Source organism: Lycorma delicatula, chromosome 1 (genome assembly GCF_047948215.1).
Source record: "Lycorma delicatula isolate Av1 chromosome 1, ASM4794821v1, whole genome shotgun sequence".
Lineage (NCBI taxonomy): Eukaryota > Metazoa > Arthropoda > Insecta > Hemiptera > Fulgoridae > Lycorma > Lycorma delicatula.
The window spans coordinates 101,395,185-101,414,598 of record NC_134455.1 but is presented as its reverse complement, the minus strand read 5'-3'; the positions used below and the strand labels follow the sequence as shown (position 1 = coordinate 101,414,598).

Genomic DNA, 19,414 nt, shown 5'->3' with positions numbered 1-19,414 from the left:
GGTGCTTTTTAACTAAATGTCAGAGAAAATTATAGAATGAAAATTTGATTGTTTTTATTGTATTGTATTATTGTTTTATAAAATTTATAGTGATCAGTCTAATGCAAGACTTGATCCTGAATTTAAACACCATGTCATAATAATGTAGTTTTTAATCAAACTTTTTAAATAACCTGGGTTATGTTTCATGACTGCATGCTGGACAATTTAGAGGCAGTTATAAAAGTTAACATTTGTTGTTGGAAAAAATACTAATAGCATTTATTAATAATGCTGGATTTTATAAAAAGTCTGTAAAATTGTATGTAATAAAAAAGGTCTGTACTGAATTCAGTTGAATTGATGATTATGCTGTCTAAAATAAGTTGCTGGTTTGGAGTAGGATTTGTGTTCATTTATGTAACATTATTGGTAGTAAAAATATTTCTTATTTCTGTTGTAAGCCAGTTTTTCTATTGTTTCTTTTTTTATGTTTTTATGAGATTCAAAATGTATTTTCTACATAGTGCTTTGAAATTAGTATTATGTGTTTTCAGTGTTTCATAGAAGGTCTGTTAACTTTTTCAGAACTAGCACAAGTTTCCCTTGGTGCTCTTAGATTGTTAAAAGTATAAGCTAGTTTAACATTAGATAATTGTTACAGTTTGCTTTTTTGAAAGTCATTGTATAATATTATGAAACATGTGGTCATGACTAAATTGTAAGTTTCATATGTTTGTTCTGATTGGTTCAAAATCTATTTGAAGTAAATGTGAGGGGCTAATGAAATCACATTTATCATATGTAGTAAGAAAAATAAATACAAAATATATTCTGTGGTCTATATTCTTCAATTGAAGTTGTTTTAAAGTTTAATTTTTATAATATAACTGCTAGTACTGCCATTATCATTATCTCTTAATTTAGAAAATTGATTTTTGCTTAGTTTTTTTATCTGAAACGGGAAATTAAACATCTTATTTTATTCATTAATTTTTGTTATCACTGATTATATTAATCCTAATTGTATTTTTAATGACTAAAATTAAAGAGTAAGTCCTTTCTGAATTTATAGATTGTAACAAAACAAGTATTACAATTGTTGGATTATGTATCATTAATTTTCCATTTGGTATAAGTTATACTATTAATAAATGTGGTAATAGTGAATCGTAAAAAAATAAATATTTATGTCTGTACTTGATACTAGATAAAGTACTGAATCTTAGTTTCTGGAATACAAAGTAAAGGTTTGATGGGGTATTTCAGACATTAATCACATAACCTAAACACAGTAGAATCTTAAGTTAATCTGTATGCACTGATATTAAAATCTTAGAATTTTTACTTGATGGGCTTCTATCTTTTGAATGAAAAACTGAAAGATAAGAAATTTTCAGAAATTTATTCATCAATTTGTATGTTGTAGTACTATAAACAAAAAATTTCACATCTCAGTTCATTTATTAATTGTGAGGAATAGATTTTTTAATTACTAAAAGAAAGAAATGTTGCTTTAAATAATTAAATAAAAACTGAAAATAAAGAAACAATATTACATATCTACTTTATTAACTTACTGTAATGTACTGTTCAGTACTGAATTATGAAGTTTAGATTTTCATTCATTCTCTGTTATTGACGATAGTAACTGGACAGTAATATCCAAATGAATAGTACTGGATAGTAATTCCAATATGAAGATAATAACTGAATAATGACTGGAAAAAATTATGAAGGCTTGTTTTGATGCATTTTACTATCAGGTTAAAATTAATAAGAATAGCAGATTAATGGAATTTTACTGTACTGTATATGCGAGTATAATTTTAGATTTTTTTTTTATACTTTACCATCATGAAAAACGATTAGTTTTGTTATACATTTAGTGATGTCATTTAGAAATTATGACAGTGTCAAAATTCATAGCTTATGTTTATCTCTGTGTAGATTTGTTTTTCATCATGGGTGGTCGTTGTTTAAAAGAGTAGTTTGTTAGTTTTTAAATAAGTTTTTGTAAGTTTGTGCGAGTATTTGATTAAAAACATGGTAGTTTCTTACAATTTGTTGTTTATAATTGCATTATTCTTTTTTTCTTTTTATACATGTTAATAAATGTTTGTTTAAACATTATACTGAACCAGTGTATCACAATTAGGAAATATGCATACCGATATTTATTAATTAAAAAAATTACTGTAAATAAATTTTAATATTTAAAAAACTGTGTTTAATTTTTATATTTGTTCTGGCAAAAATACATTTTTTAAGTGATTCAAGTTAACTTTGTAAATAATGTATTTGATGATGATTTAATGTCTGCTTAATCTACTGAAAAGATATTAAAATTTTATTTGTAGATTTGTTTCTTTGTTTAATAAGGCAGAATTTGGTTTTTTTTTGTTTTTCATTCTCTGAAAATTTTTTATAAATTTTAATACTAACCATTTCATTGTGTAACTTACTACTCAAAATTTAAACTTTTACACTTTGAATATATGTTGTTTATCACTTGGCATTTACTGTTCCTTCCTATTTCAATACTGTTAATATTCTTGTTACCAATAAATTTAGAGTAAATGTGGTGTATTATTTCTATGTGTAAGAAGTGTCTTGAAGTAATGAAGTCATTATAATTTCATTAATAATATTAGAAATTAATTGTTAGTAATATTAGAATTATTACAATTATTTCCTATAGTTTATTAGTTCTGATTGTGTCATCATGTGGTGCTTTCTGTGGTCAACCTTTTAATAGCTTATATGTTTTATTTGAATTTTGTAGTTAAAAATTAAAAAAAAAAAATTAAGTTATGCTAAATTTTGGTTGGTCATGGCAAACTTTGTAAAAATTGAATGCAATATAGAAAATCGATTTAAAGAAGTTTTACTTTCCTAGCAGTAAGACAAAAAATGACATTTATTTATTCAAGTTATTCTTCAATAAACTGAGTCATACAGCACTGTACTTGGAACTCTTTTTATCACATAACTTTGTTGGACATGCTTTATAGTTTTACTTCACCAATCTGCTAACAGACACCAATTCTTATAAAATAAGAATACCTGGGAACACCTGGGAGAGAAACTTCAATTAAGTCAAAGTATTTAATTTGTTCTTTAATAAAAATTGAATTTTGCTATGTTAATTCATTTTTTTGTTAGAAATCGTTTTCTCTTTAAAACTAAATGATATATTAATATTGGCTTATATATATATATATATATATATATATATATATATATATATATATATATATATATATATATATATATATATAAATAATATATTATATATATATATATATATATATATACCAATATATTGATATCAATTATTCCTGTTTATTCAAAAAGCTTTGTAATAATTATATTCTGTTAATCTTGGAATTCATCATTCATCATGTAGAACTAATTTATTATAGCTTTTCCTGCTTACAAAAATGCAACCCATGTATTTATATAGAGTACTTTGGGAATCTGCCTTTTTCTTCACTTCCATTGAACTCTATTACTTGTTTAGAAAGGCAATGTTGTTATAATTCTTTTGAGATGCTGAATTCTTTGATTTCAGTCCTAATGAATTGATAAAGGATTATGATGTAGTTGGTACTTCTAATATTTTTGTTTTGTTTTATTGTTTTATCTTAAGTTTTGTTATAGTATCGTGATATTTCAGTAATCATTAACATAAATATTCTTATATATGGTATAAGTTGATGATTAATCATAGTAAAAATACTGTTGATGAAATAATTTAAAAAATTATTTTCAGGATATAAAAGTGTCTAATTAAGCTCGCTCTTAATTCAGTTGTAATTAAATCTTCTACGGTTTTATTTATTTTAGGTATAATTTAATAATCTTTATGATGTGTAGATCACTTTTAAATTGATAATATTTTAACATAATAAGAAACAAAAATTACCATTTTTTTCTTCCTACTCAATTAGCATTTTATTGCCTCATAATTTCTGGTCTGTGTTGCATTAAACCAAGCAAAACTTCTTGTTTTTATTGGTTTTTTTTATTATATATAATTTCAGTGTTTTATCTTAGAGGTCGAATGAAAAAAAAACATATAAAAATATATTATAAAATGTCTAATTATGGTCTATAAAAAATAAAACTATAAAAATGAACTTTAGTTTCCTGTTTATTGTTAGAAAATATGCCATTATTAGTGTTAAAAAAAGTAAATTAATAGTATTTTTAAACATTCTGTTGAAACTTATGAATAATTGAATTGTATTCAGTTTTTCCATTTCTTCAATTTTAAATTTTAACTGAATAAGTAAATTTTGTCATATAAAAAAAAGTCATATTACCGAATATAATTAGGAACATCAATCATCAAAAAATAGGAACAGCTTCAGTATATATATACACACACCAGGTGTATCAAAAAGTTCTTCTGGCACTTTCATTACCTATTACTTATTCTACTCATGAAAATAATAGAAAACGTTCATATAAACATAAGTACTAAATTCATAAAAAACAAACTCCTAAATTCGACCTAAGTCCCAGATTCATTCACGAGTTACAGTTATCCTGGTAAAATGATATCATACTGAAATTTTTAGGATGTTAAATAAGGGGGCAGACTTAGTGATTTATTTTGGTTTTTTACGTGAAAAACCGAATGAAATAGCTCCCAGAGCTGTATCTGCAGTAGTTTTTGAGAAATCAGGTGTCAAAACCAATAAATTTGGGATAAAAAACCATGATTTTTATATTTGACATACAATAACTTTTTGGATAATAATGGATAATAAACGCATAAAACTTTTAAACAAAATTGGTAGAGAATTTAACTTTGGACAAAATGGTGTAAGATAAGTTGAATAAAACAAAAAAAATTAGAAGTTTATTTAGAAACAGTGCACTAGACCAAAGTGCATTATATACACCGGTTTATAATAAGTATTCAAAAATGAACCTGCCATTTGCAACACATTTCTTGGCACACTTTTGTTGCTCTTTTTAGTTCTTCAGAGCTGTCCTTAAATTGCTCAGCCGCATCCATAATACGGACAATTATTTTCTTATGAGAATGTAGTTTGTTTTGTATACAATATTTTTCATCCATCCTCAAGACACAAAAATTAAGTTGTTAGATCAGGCGATCTTGGTGGCCAGGAATATGGACCTCAATGATCAACCCATTTCTTAGGGGGGGAAATGATGATTTAAGTGAGTGAAAACGGCACTAGAGAATTGGGGAGGAGTGCCATTTTTCTGGAAGCATACTTGGCATCTCAGTGCTAGAGATACATCTTCAAGCAGCTGTAGCAATTCTTCTTGAAGAAAGTGCTAGTAGATCTCAACATTTAAGTAGTCAGATAATATGAATGGTCCAAAAAGCTGATTGTGAAGAAGGTCACACCACAGTACATTGACGCTAAATTGTTGTTAAAAATTCCCTTCCACCATTTCATGAGGATTTACTTCTGCCCATGCATGCTCATTGCATAAGTTGTTGATGGCATCTTGAGTGAAATCTGTCTCATCAGTAAACAAAACATAGAGTTGTCAATTTGTATTCCACCAGTTACAGAATTCCAAGCGAAGCGGACCATCGTGTTTATTTTGTTTAAGTGAACTCCAAACCTTTGAATGCAAAACTTCAGTGTGCTTAAAAATATGCCTGGTCTGCACTGAACTGCGTCGATAATAATTTCATCAATAACAACGTTGTGTTAGACAGACAGATCATTAGTAGCTGGTATGAATACTAGGCAGTGAACCTGTTTCCTGAAAATTGCAAAAAGTCACACTAATTGTTTTGGGATCTGGAATCCTGTGATTCAGAAAACATACCGCAATTCAGTTCAGTTTATTTGCACCTTTTACAATAAATATAGATACAAAAAAAAACATAATATACATAAAGTAATTAAAAATAGAATACAGAAAAAAATAAGAATCTCATGGTAATTTACCATAAGAAATCACTAATTCTGTTCCTTAATCAACATGCTAAAAGTTGCAGTATGACCTTATTTTACTGAGGTAGCTGAAGTCCGTGCAAAGTCTTTCACTGGGCATAACTCACAATCAAAGCATTTTAGGACATATGTGAATATGTCCTAAAATGTGAATATGTCCTAATTTTTCCATTATTTTCATGTGTAGTTATGAAAGACCCAGGAGAACTTTGTGATACATCCTCACTATCTCTCTACATATATATATATATATTTTTTATATTTATCCGATTAACCCAAGTACAGAATTAATAAAATAAAATAAAATAGGTTGACACCTACCTTATTCCATAATCCAAGCAAGAGTGCTTTCATAATTACCTCACATCATCAATTGCTCTATATAAGTTTTCAAATCGTTGGTTCCAAGTTATACATTGAAATTAAAATTAAAACCCTATATTTAAGATTTAACCCCAGATTTAAAATTGTTAAAATATCCCTTTCAATTAAATCAAAACAGAAATAAAACTAAAATATTTTAAATTAAAAAATTTTTATTTGTAAATTAAAATTAAAATTGCATATATATAAAATATGAAGTCATTAATAAAATTAAATTAGAAGTTAAAATTAAAATCAGTAATAAAAACAAAATAGAATTCCATGTAGACTAGCTAGCCAAAGTTATGTGACTGTGCAGAGTTTAAATATTATGAATTATTAATGTCTAAAGAAGTGCTGCTATCTACAACAGCTTTTATGATTGTGTCATCCTCATACACTGTACGTAGGTCGATCAAATTAAATTTACTTTTTTATTTATGTATGTAAAATCTTTCTAAAATGTCAAAAACCCTATTATTTGTATTAATATAGTATTTCTTAATTTTCAGTACTTCTAAATTTATACGAATATCAGATATTGAATGTATATTATTAATAAGATGATCAGAAACAAAAGAGAAACCCAATTTCAAATATTGAATGTATATTATTAATAAGATGATCAGAAACAAAAGAGAAACCCAATTTTCTAATTTTATAATATGTAAAGTGTTCATCAAATCTAGTTTTAAAGGAGCTAGTGCTTTTACCTACATAAATATGGTCACAATCATTGTACTTTATTTTAAATACCACACAAATTATGAAAATAATATGAAGCAGTACGTGCATTATTTTTTAAATGTTTTATTAAATGTTTATTTGTCTGGTATGCAGATTTAAATAAATTTTATCATTAACCCTTGTTATGTTTTCAACAATATTATCAGTATATACATATTTTAAATATACATTGTCAATTTTCTGTGTGATATTTATTGGTATTAAATATGTATTATTGTTAATTTTTGACATTATTTTTTCTATATATTATCTACTAAAGATTCATTATAACCATTATATTTAGCAATTTGTTTTATAATATCTATTTCTTTATTTAATTTATTATTTCCATTATACTTTGTGTAATTGATTGCTCTTATAACTAACTATGTTTGTATATGTATTAACTTTGTGACCACGAATGATTTGAATATCTATGTATGGCGGTTTTTTTGGTTATGGTTTTCCTATTTACTGAAGTCATGAATTGATTATTTTTATTCCTATTGTCTGTTTCGATACAAACATCTAAGTAATTTATTCTCTTATTTTTATTATCAATTTCAGTTCATTATGGTAAGAACGTTTAACTTGTTTAAAATTGTTCATTATATATAACGGGATTATAGACCACAAAAATATCATCAACATTCCTAGTCCAAAGTAAAATATCATGAACATAAGTAATGCTATAAACAATTTTTTTTACTTTCAAAATTTTGTAAAAAATCTCAGATATTAATACAAAATCATGAAGACACTTTATTATGTTTCTTCACTTAATTTCCAGTTTTCAATTCCAAATTTTGTATTAATTTATTTTTTATTATGTTGATTGTTTCATCTATGGGTATGCTAGGGTACATGTTACTGATGTCATAACTAACCATCCTGGTGTTATTCCCAATTTTTAAAATTTCTGTTTTGTTTTTATTATTATTTTCATATTTTATATATATGCAATTTTAATTTTAATCAAAATTAAAAATTTTTTTAATTTAAAAAAATTTAGTTTTATTTCTGTTTTAATTTAATTGAAAGCAATTTTTTAACAATTTTATATCTTATTTATAGTATAGGTTTTTTTATTTTAGTTTTAATGTGTAATTTGGAACCAACGATTTAAAAAATTATTATATAGAGCAACTGATGATGCGAGGTACTTGCGAAAGTGCTTTTGCTTGGATTATGGAATAAGGTAAGTGTCATCCTATTTCATTTTATTTTATTAATTCTGTACTTGGGTTGATTGAATTAATATAATTTGTGTAGTGCAGAGGAATATAATTCCCAAAAGGATCTATTTTAGAAATATATATATATATATATATAGAGCAGTTATTTTTGGAAAAATGATCTTAAAAAGGTGTCAGATTTTAGTTTGTAAATAATGGATAAGAATATATTTATTTGATAATAAAATTATATAATCTGTTTTAATAAAATTTAAGCATTTGTCTGGATATTGAGATTTAGAGTTCAAAAATTTTCTGTCACAGTATTATTGAGAAGAGCTAGTTTCTTCATTTTTAGAATTCTTATTTACCTACTATTTGTTACACCTTAATTTCAGTACTTTTGATCTAATTTGTATAAAATATTTACTACTGTAAAACTTAATCAACAGAAGTCTATTTAGCAATAATTCTGAAAATGACTGAAGGTGAAAATAAAATTTCCTGCTTACTTTCAATCGAACAAAAATTAAACCACATTGAAATGTTTGTAACAATTTTGTTTTCGGATTGGGGATGTAACTCTCATAGTAAAAATTCTCTCTGCCATTTTCTAATTAATTTAACATCTACAAAAAAATTATGGATTGAGAATTACAGCTCGTTTAATTTCAAAGTAATTTTTTTCTGGTATACTGTTAAATCTGATGTGGAGTTTGAAAATATGTCCACTCTCATGAAGGAAAATGTTTAGATTTGCAACTTGATTCTACAATTTTTCATTTGCAATCTGTTCTGTCAAAATCATTATACTCTTATATTAAAAATTAGTGATCATATTTTTTTCAACATTCTTGTCACATTTATTATTGTATTATCTTTTATTTTTAATTTTGATAAGGGTGTGGCATCTCTTTCTATGGAAAAAAGGTTTTTTTTGCATATGATGGATCCATAAAAATTTAGCAAAAAATTTCACGAAGTTTTCAGCAGTGGTAAATGTTTCAGTTAGTATAAAGTAAATACGTTGGAAACAAAATAAGAGAAAATTATTTTCTGTAAAACTGTGAATCATGGTTGTGGTAGGTGGGAAATCATAAATAAACATCAAACAATTACATGCATTATCTATAATGCACAAGAACTCTAAGGCAAATTAACAATTTCAAACCTTAAATTTATATCTACCTCAAAGAATTCACTTTCCAATTAAAATGGATTTAAAAGCATCTGATTACATATATTCTTTTTAAACAAGTAAATAAGCAATTTAGTTAAAACAAATAAATAAAAAAATTATTCTGATTGTTACATAATAATACTTCGTTCAGATCACATTTTGAATGCTCTATGTCTCTCCGAAGCATACTAATGTGCACTATTATTAAACGATTATTTCTTGCTGGTTTCCAGATATCTAAAAGGCAAATAAGCGCCTGTTTACTGCTCATTATGAGTCCATATACTGTTTCCTTTGATAATATTGGATAAAATTATTTTTAATAAATTTTAGTCTGTATGAAATACATAATTATTCATTAAATAGTAATTACGATCAATATTAACAGAAAGATGTTTATTTGTGATGTGTACCAAAAGTAATCTTTTTCTGTAAAATCAATGTCCGAACTACTCTACCTCTAGTTTTTATATGTTTTCTATTTTGATTTATTTTTAAAACTAATTACCATATTGATAGACGATCCTCTTAAATCATTTTAAGTAGCTAAGAAATACTTCAATATAATTTCTTCATTTCTGCATTTCCCAGCCTGTGTTTTTTCTGACGTGATTACCAGATTCTCTTCCTCATTACATATTCTTGATTTGTAAACTACGTTTTATTGTAATTTCAAGTTTATACTTTTTAATATAAAACATATTTGTGTTGAGTTTTTTGGGTTGCTTTTGACTTCTCTTTATATTTTGCTCCCTGTGTACATGATTTTTTTCTTCTAAAATTTACATACTTGTTTTTTCTTTCAGAAGATCAATTCTGACACTAATGGGTAATTTAGTTGTACATGAAGGTATTTTATAATCCGGTCAATACCTTTTGATGTCTCATTTTGTAACTGCTACCATCAGTATATACTGTATCGATGTTAAACTTGCCTGTCATGTTTTTCCAATATTTTCTCTGTATGTGGAAATGAATATATTGAATTACAATTAGACAAATTATAACTGTAAACATTGTTGCTTTTTGTCTGATGTCCTTTTTGGCATTTGGATTCTTATCCTCCACTTACTATAATATCATTTTTATACATTAATTAATTGTACAAACATAATTAAATCTTTATTAACATCAAAATTTAGATTTAATTTTTATATGTTTTCTGTTTTTTAATTATATATATATATATATATATATATATATATATATATATTATAGACTAAGCAGATATTAATAATACAAATTTTTAACAAAAAATAATATACTTTGGTTGTTCTTGTTGCTGGATAAGTTAAATTTTATGATTTTCAGTTGAATGGTCGTCAAGTACCTGCTCCGTTCATACCGGATTTAAATGATGACTTGGATCTGACAAATTTTGATCCTCAGTTCACAATGGAACCGGTTGAACTTACACCAGATGATGTGTGAGTGCAGAAGAAATGTTAAAAATTTTTTTAGTTGTTTCCAGATTTCATTTTTAGTGCAACCTGCTTTGTTGGAGCCAGTAGTTGCGTCCCATCTATTGTTGCATCTTCTGAGCTTCTTGAATGCTGTATTCCACGCAACGCCTGCTGCATATTTTTTATTTTCATAATTATTATATTAATATTTTATTAGTAAAGAAAAAAATATATTAATAAAAATAGTTTAGTAGGCCTGTGCCTTGTGCTTCTACAACTTGATCATTTCTTTTTTCTTTAATTTATTAGTGTTCATTATTTTAAATCCACTTGAATGATGAATGCAAATCGATATAATTTTTATAAAGATACAGTATATGTATACATACATAAAGGACCAGAGACTTGGATTGTATTGCATTACAGTTCAGTTAAAAATATATAATAAATAAGTAAATATTGTGTTATTGGTTAAAAAATTGGTTTAATTGTATTAAATCGTTTGTTGATTTCATCTAAAGCTTTTTGTTATTAAATATAGTATGCTTTTCACAGTTGTTTTTACTATTGGAATTTTACATTACTGTGATCATACATTATAAGGTTACATTGAAATACACATCCTTTGGAGAACATACAGTTGTGCAATGTTCATATCTTTATAGTTTTGTATAAATTTATCAATGTATCCTGTGATTTTTTTTTTAGTTTCTTGTATTTCTACAATTAACAAAAATGATCAGCATAATTTGAAATTATAACTGAATTATCTGAAGATTATAATAGCTATTTAGGTTAAGGCTTTTCACCAGCAAGTTGGTATGCTATTGCTGAGGGCTGTAATACCAAAAGTCGAATGATGTGCTTGATTTTTCTGTGTACATAATTGCAGTAATTCTAAACAATTAATAAAAAAATATAATTTTATACAGCTTTCCCCTAAAACATCAGGAGTTGAAAAATTTTATTTCTTGAAACAAAATACTTTGTCATTTGCATAATAAAGAATGTGTGATAATTTCTTTTAAAAAAAATTTCCTCTTAGGACCACTTATAAAAATATTTCACAACAGATATGTGTTATTCAGTACAGTTTTTTATGTATATTTTCAAAATGGTTTTAATGTTTTTCTGATGTGTATTTTAATCATTATGCATCAAAAAATTTATGTTTTATAGTAAATTAACTGTGATTAGTTATATTATCAGATTATTATTTATTCTTTAATTATATAGTTCTGCATCAGAAGAGCTATTCTGCATATCAGAAGAGCTAGTCATCAGAATATCCTTAATTTTATGAACTTTATGTATGTATGTATCTATTACACCATTAGAATAATTATAAATTCAGATTTGTAATTTATTTTATTAACCTACGGTTTTGATAATTTTCTTTCATTATTTTTTTTATGAATGAAAAGATTATTAGAAAAACTGGAAATCAATGATTTTTGGTTAGTTTTTATTTTGCTACTTCCTAAAAAATAATATACATAATAATTTTCCTTATGCTTTTGCAAGATATCATTGAATGAAATTTTTTTTATATACGCAAGTTTGTGGTCTTGAAAATTTGTAATGCCTGCCATTTGTGTTATTATTATTATATAACAGTCACACTGTTCTGTTATTATTTTTATTTTTTAAATGCTAAATTTCTGAGGTGGTTGTTCTTCCGATGGCTTGAAGAGAAGAAAGAGATGATCGAGTGAGTATGAAGGATGCTTGGCTTTTATTATTTTATTTTTTCTTTTATTTTTGAGCCTGTAGTGAAGTAGTGTTTGTCATCAGTTGGAGCAGAAGCAAGTGGCACCTCCGTATAAGCCTCGGTTGGAGTCTGACAGGGATCTGGCAAACTTCCCACCTGAATTTACAGATGAGCCTGTTCACCTGACTCCTGATGATACGTGAGTTCATTAAACTTTTTTAAATTAATTATTATGTTTTTAGCATGATTTTGGTTGCTTTTTTAAAAATAAATTGCACACTGTCAGCTTAGTTCAGTTAATTTATTTTATGAGGATATCTTATTTAGAGTAATAGATTGCAGTAGCATAGAACCTACATCCTGTTATTGTTATCTATTTAGATAAAATAAATGTTCTTTTTTAACCTGGAATCATCACAGTCAGTATAAAGATTTAAAATTTTAAGTTTTAATATTTTTTTGTGTAGTATTTTGAGGCAAATTTTCTGTTACGCCTTCTTTACTGCTTATTGCTATTATAGTGACAATACTTTTATGTATTTAACAAAATGGGATGTGTAGATTTGATTGTAATTTATATGTAATGTCATTGTGGTTACCACCCTATACCAGAAAATGTTCTCATTACAAACAGTATTATAATTCAGTTTTTTTAACTGTACTTATTTACTGTTTTTCATGTATTTTTATTTGGTTTTTTGTTATTGGCTGTAATTTTTCAACCTTTTACATAAACAGTGAATACATCTAAAAATTAAAGTAGATATGATAAATGCAATTTCTTCTATTGTTATTGTATCGCTCATTAATTTGTAGTTTTGTCATTTATTACAAAACTACAAAAATAAAATCCCTATAAAAATATTTAAATTTTCAGAAATAGTTGTTTAAAACAACGGAAAGCATAATATTAATTACTTTGTTTAGATTTTTATTTTGTTAGATGTATCTTTGTAATATTGCATTGTTCAGTTATTATTAATTTAATCATTCTCATGTACGTGCTATAAAGATATAAAAAAGAGCCATACTAGATATATTGAAATAAAATATCAAAGGGAAATTACTGACCTCTGTGGTGGAGTGCTAGTGTTTCAGCCTTTCATATAGAAGTCTCAAGCTTAAATCCTGAATAGGCTTGTGCTTTCCATTTGCAAAAAAGTTGTTGGCACTGTATCTCGAAACACAAACTTTCAGCTTACGCAGTGAATTGAAAGAAGCTCAAGAATTGTTTACAAAAAATAAAATAATTGATTTGTGGACTAATTTTTATGATAATATGGAACTCTTCAGGTTTCTAGTGTAACTAACAATGCAAATGATGAAGAATTTCTTCTCAATCTAGATTTTAGTCAAAGGGTTTTGAATATTCATTATCTAATCTACTTAACCAAATCTTTGGAACAAAATTTTATTCAGCTAAACGTTAAAAGCTGCATAGAGGTCGTATAAAGTTTATAAAAACCTTTGCAATAACTTATGAAATGTGCTAGAAGAAATGTCTAAAACAGGCTGCTATGTGTTAAAAAACAGATATATTTCAAATAGCCTTTGCATACATGTATTAAATAGTTGTTTGTAATCGTTTAATACTTATCTATTAAAAACATAATTTTTTGAGTTACTCTCTAATATAGAAGGATACAAAATAGGTATTTTCTTTATTTACTTAGTAATTGATTTTTTTAATTCTCGCATTACGCTTTTGTTTTTTTTTTATGTGCACTGAAAAATGTTGAATTTAATAAACAGATAAAACTGTTACAATTTGTAATATATGAATCAGTTGCTTCACAGTTTGTTTTTAGACTTCGTGCTGTGTAGCAAGATTGCAACCCTTACTTCCTTTTGTTATTTTTACACTTATCTTTTGGTTTATCATTTAATTTACACCCTGTGTAAGTAGTAGTAGTAGTTGTAGGTGCAAGTAAGCATTATTTATAAACAGGAAATAGGAAGCTATTCTTGGATAATAGTAGTAAAACATATAGCTGTAGTGTTTTCATCACATCTTATCACCTTGGACGAAGTAAAAAAACAGTTAATGCAGTTAATGTGTGACTTCTTTCCTTTATTTATCTTCTCAGTTATAAAGAGTTTTAGTACGTTTAAAGTAATTATCATCTCTTCTCGTAATAAGCTTAATAAAAATTCAAAATTTATCATTCCTTTTTTCACCCCCTGAAAATTTCTGTAATGTAATATTTCTTCGGCTTTATTAAACAATATGTTGCAATCATCATTAAAAATCTGATAAACAAATTTTTACAAAACTTTATTTGTAATTGTATTATTTAATTTTTTTTAATCCTTGCATTCTTTAATTTACTGTGTTGAAAATTTAATAGAATTTTTCCATTTGCATGAAAGTGTATATATTTCAGATTTTATTTAGAGAAATTTGTTGTTTTTTTTTTTGCTTCATGAATCGAAAACTTAAGTTTACAAGAACACTTGAATTTGTCATTTTTTAACCCAAATTAGTTGAAATGAATGTAAACTGGAATATTTAAAATTATTATATCATTAAAAAGAATGTTAATATCACATATTTTTGTTATCATAATTTCATTTCCTTTGTACATACAGGAAGGAAAATTTAAATAACATAGACAGAAGTACAATTGTAATTTAGAAGTATTCATTTGATTTTTTTAACTGATTTATTTAAGCTTTGGCCTTTTGCATTTTATGTTTACTTCATGTCCTTTTCTCCATTCATTTATTATTTATTTTTGCAGTGTAAAATAATATTTTATAATTTCTGCTTACTTTTTGTATTGATTGATACAGTCCAATAATTTTCTTCTTTTTTTTGCCCTTCTAGTTTATAGGTTATTATATTTCCACTTGAACTATGACTGAAGTATCTTTGTAATCTTTGTTGTTGGAGGTAACACGTAGAAAAATGTAAATTGTTCCATTTAAAAAATTTTTATCATAAAATATATATATATATATATATATATATTTTTTTTTTTTTTTTGGTGCTCCAAATCACATCTAAACAAAAAAAAGAAAGGTTTCGAATAAGGTTATATTTAATTTTTTTTAACAATCAGGAGAGAAGTAGAAAGTTCAAGGGACTTTCAACCCTATTGAATCTAATACAGGTACTATTTCCAGTTTTGGGAAAATTGTATGCTGTAGTTCCTTCTATCTAAATAAACTGGTTTCTTCCAAGCTAACCAAATTGACGGATTTAGTTTTAGTACATTTTTGTAATTATTATTTGAGAGCAGTATAATGATTGAAATTCAAATTATTTACAGTCAGAAAGAAATATCTTTATCTTTTTTGAGTCATATTAAAATTATGAAAACTAGAATTTTTCATAAATAGCAATTCCATAATAATTTTTTAATACCAATGTTGTACAAATATACAGATATTTAGTTATTTTTAGTTTTTAAGAAGTGAATACAGGATTTACGGAAATCATTGATGTTAAAAAAATTTAAATCAGTAAAAAATTTTTTTATAGTAATGTACAATTAAATAGTTTTGAATTGTATGCGTGAAAATTGATGGCTCTTTTATATGAAATGCTAACCGTGTTACATGTTCCATTCATTGTTAGTCTATGTTGATACGTACTGCAGGCTTTTTGTATTAGCTGTTAAATATTTATTTTTGCACAGCTGTTTAAGCTTCTCGCATAATTAATAATTTATTAGAGAGTTTACTAGCCGGATAATTTGTTACAACATATAATCTTTGTAACAGGAATCTTTCTATCGTCATGAAAAAGTAAGTAGTGCATAAAGTATACAGTTTTATTATTATTCTTTTTTTCGTGGTAAAAATCCTTGTTAAAAATAGATGGGTTCTGCGTTAGACTATGGTGCTCTTGATGACGTCATTTTTGAGAGATACTTGAGACAGAGAGTAGGGAGAATCTGTTAATAAGAGTAGAGGATGTCTTGGATAAGATGAGAGTGCTTGCAGGATATTCAGAGTTCTGCGTTAGCTCCGTTGAGACTCGACTTTATGTTATCCTTTAGGATTTAAAGTCGTCTTCTTAGTTCACCGCATCGAATATGATCGCTTAAACAGCAACGTCTTTTGTGATTCACATGTTTCTATTTATATCAAAAATTATTCAATACATCGTATTGCGTATTTAAATTCGTTGAGGGGCTATTTTTTAAGATACCGATGAGGTTTTATAAAAAAGTGAAGTATAAAAAATCTATTGTTATCGTCTAATCGGTTTATTTAGGACGTATCAGTTCGTAGGATTAGTTTTAAACGGTCTGAAACTGAAGGAAGAAGGTAGCCGTTGTGACTTCGGTTTTAATCCCGGAATTTGAGAGGTATTAAGAGGCGGTTTCGTCTGATTTGCGGCACTGTTTTACTACCGGCAATTAACCTCACTCGAAACGGGCGAAGGGGTCATTTCACTCGCTGTTCCTAACGAACTTAACTCGTCCGGTTGCGGCTGCCTATCTGCGTCTGGAACCGACTTTCTGCATCACTGACGCGGAAACATCTATGCAATTGATTACATCGGGTGTAGCCGGCCTTAATCCTGTAATTCTTCTTTTATGTACTCCGTGTGCACTTGTAATCGTCTCACTGTTTCTCTCCTCTCCGTCTTATATTGTTCACTTTGTGTATTGTAAATATTTGTTTCATTCGAATGTTGATGCGACTCTTGTTTGAACTGTGTTTCTTTCAATTTTTAAGAAAATATGGCATAAATATTTTTTACCGGTTAAAATTGTCGGTTTACTTTTTTATTATTAATACCTTATTAAATACATAAGAATTTTTATATACTTTTTTCTTACATTGAATTATCAGTTAAAAAAGTAGTGTTAAATTTTAGACATCAGTTTCGTTTAATTAATAAACCTCTTTGCTTTCAGCACGTGCTATATCAGTTCCTCTTTCTCGTGTTAACATTTAAAGTTGATTTTCTTTTTCTTTTTTTTGGTGGGGGGGTATCATTTTTAGGGGGTAATAAAAAAAAAAATACTGCACCAAAATAAAACTTATTTATTTCCTCTTTAAATTTCGATTTTAAGAAGTCGACATCATATTAAAAAGAAACAATTATCAACTATTTTTTATATTTATTTATCCTTAATTTGGAGGCGGTTACAAAAATACAGTTAAAAAGTATAACATTTTTATTCCAATGGCTTTGATAGTAGGTGTTGAGCCACCACTATTAAGTACTTCCGACCTTACTGTGGCAGATAACATACACCAGTTGACAACTGGAGGAAGATTCTATATGTTTTCAGTTATTTTGAGAAGATTGCCCCAAGCAGCTAAAGATATGTGGAAAAAGAATTGTATTTCAGCGATCAATAAATATATCAAAAATTATTATTAGTCATTTTCAAAATATGAAAAAAGTGCTTGTTGATGCGTGGGTCTGTGTTTTTACTTTTTTATTTTTAACAATAAACATATTAAATTCTTATCAATTTTGCGGTAACGAAGTGAGAATAACTGAATTTTGTGTTTGCGATAGATGAATGCCGTTGATAAACCGAGAGGTTAATTTTAATTGTCAATATTTCATATATATATATTGTTCACAATACTTAAATGTTAATGTAACATTTAATTTCTTTTCTTACTTATTTAAAAATATATATAAAATTATAAAAATCAAATTTAAACTTAATAAATGGAAGTATCCGTAGGAAAAACCTTTCTCATTTGTAGTTTTAAAAAAATAAAAATAAAATAAAATTGAAAATAATAATAATATTAAAAATTATAAAATTTTATCACATCAGATTAATCCAAAGCTGGATTAGATTTTTATTCGTAAGTTTTGTTTATAAACGTGTGCTTTTTTAATTATAATATAGAATACAGTGTGCCACACTATTTTCTATTAAGTTGACGTTTAGAAAGACATCTGGCCGAAAAATTCTGTCAAATAACTGATATTGAAAATCTGTCTAAGAAAAGAGAAAAAAATTGGGAGTAATAAGCATATATACGAGACAAATTATTGAAAAAAAAGTGTGCAGTTTTTAATATTTTGTTTATCGAGATCTGTGGTTATGCTTGATGATATTTTATTACGTTGACGTTTTATGTTTATAACGTCCATAGTGTAATTCGCAAGCACGTCTGTTACAGACCTTTTCAGTAGGAAACGTGCAGTGACGAAAACGGTACCGTCAATAATTGCAGTCGATGCGTGAATAGGATACCAATGCTGTCGGTTCATCCCTCCCTCACGCACAGTAGTTATTCTTTTCTCTTACCCCGTCTGGCTGTGCGCATACACACACACACACCCACACACACACATCGGCTTCCTCCGTGTATTGAATGTCAGTAGCCTACTGTTCGTCTGATATGAATGTATGATGATGGAAGAGCGAGTTGCTTTTAACCCCCCCCTTTGTTTTCTGTACTATATGCTCACACGCTTTTCGAACAAATGTTTTGTATGTATGAAGCACGCCTCACGATTGTACTGTTCTGATTGATTTAATTTAATTTAGATGTGCAGTAAATAGCTTCCATCATATAATTTTCTATTAAAGTACATGTGCAAAATTATTCAAATTCACGTGATTTCAGTTTCTGCCGTCAAGTTTATGTTAAAAAAGGTCATTCGATAATTCTAAACGCACCACAGCTCCTGCAGCTTTCATTGAATTTAATTAAAAAAAATAACAATATGTGCCTTAGTTATGACGTAGTACACACAATCGTACCGTTTCAGAATACGGTAAACGTATTTCTTTATGCAAGACTAGCATCCCCATCGCGGCTTCGCCTGCGCTATATTGTTACATATGATTAATTGTGTGTCGACCAATAGTTTGTCGTTTTGGATAAATATGAGCCAAATACAATTTCTCGAAATATCTCGACCCCAGCGCCACCTAGCGGGTCCAAACTAATTCAGAAACTTTCGCGGGCGTGCGTACAACAACTCACCAAAA

General features: G+C 26.9%; 1 protein-coding gene across 15 annotated transcripts in view; it reads left to right on the top strand.

Annotated features, from left to right (window-relative positions):
* Positions 1–19,414, top strand: part of aPKC (protein kinase C iota type) — a 713,443-nt gene that overhangs the window by 606,577 nt on the left and 87,452 nt on the right. For all 15 annotated transcript variants that reach the window (XM_075358274.1, XM_075358255.1, XM_075358264.1 and 12 more), the window contains one exon: positions 12,572–12,687. In XM_075358274.1, coding sequence (XP_075214389.1) covers positions 12,572–12,687 — 116 coding nt within the window. The remainder of the gene's footprint in view (positions 1–12,571; positions 12,688–19,414) is intronic.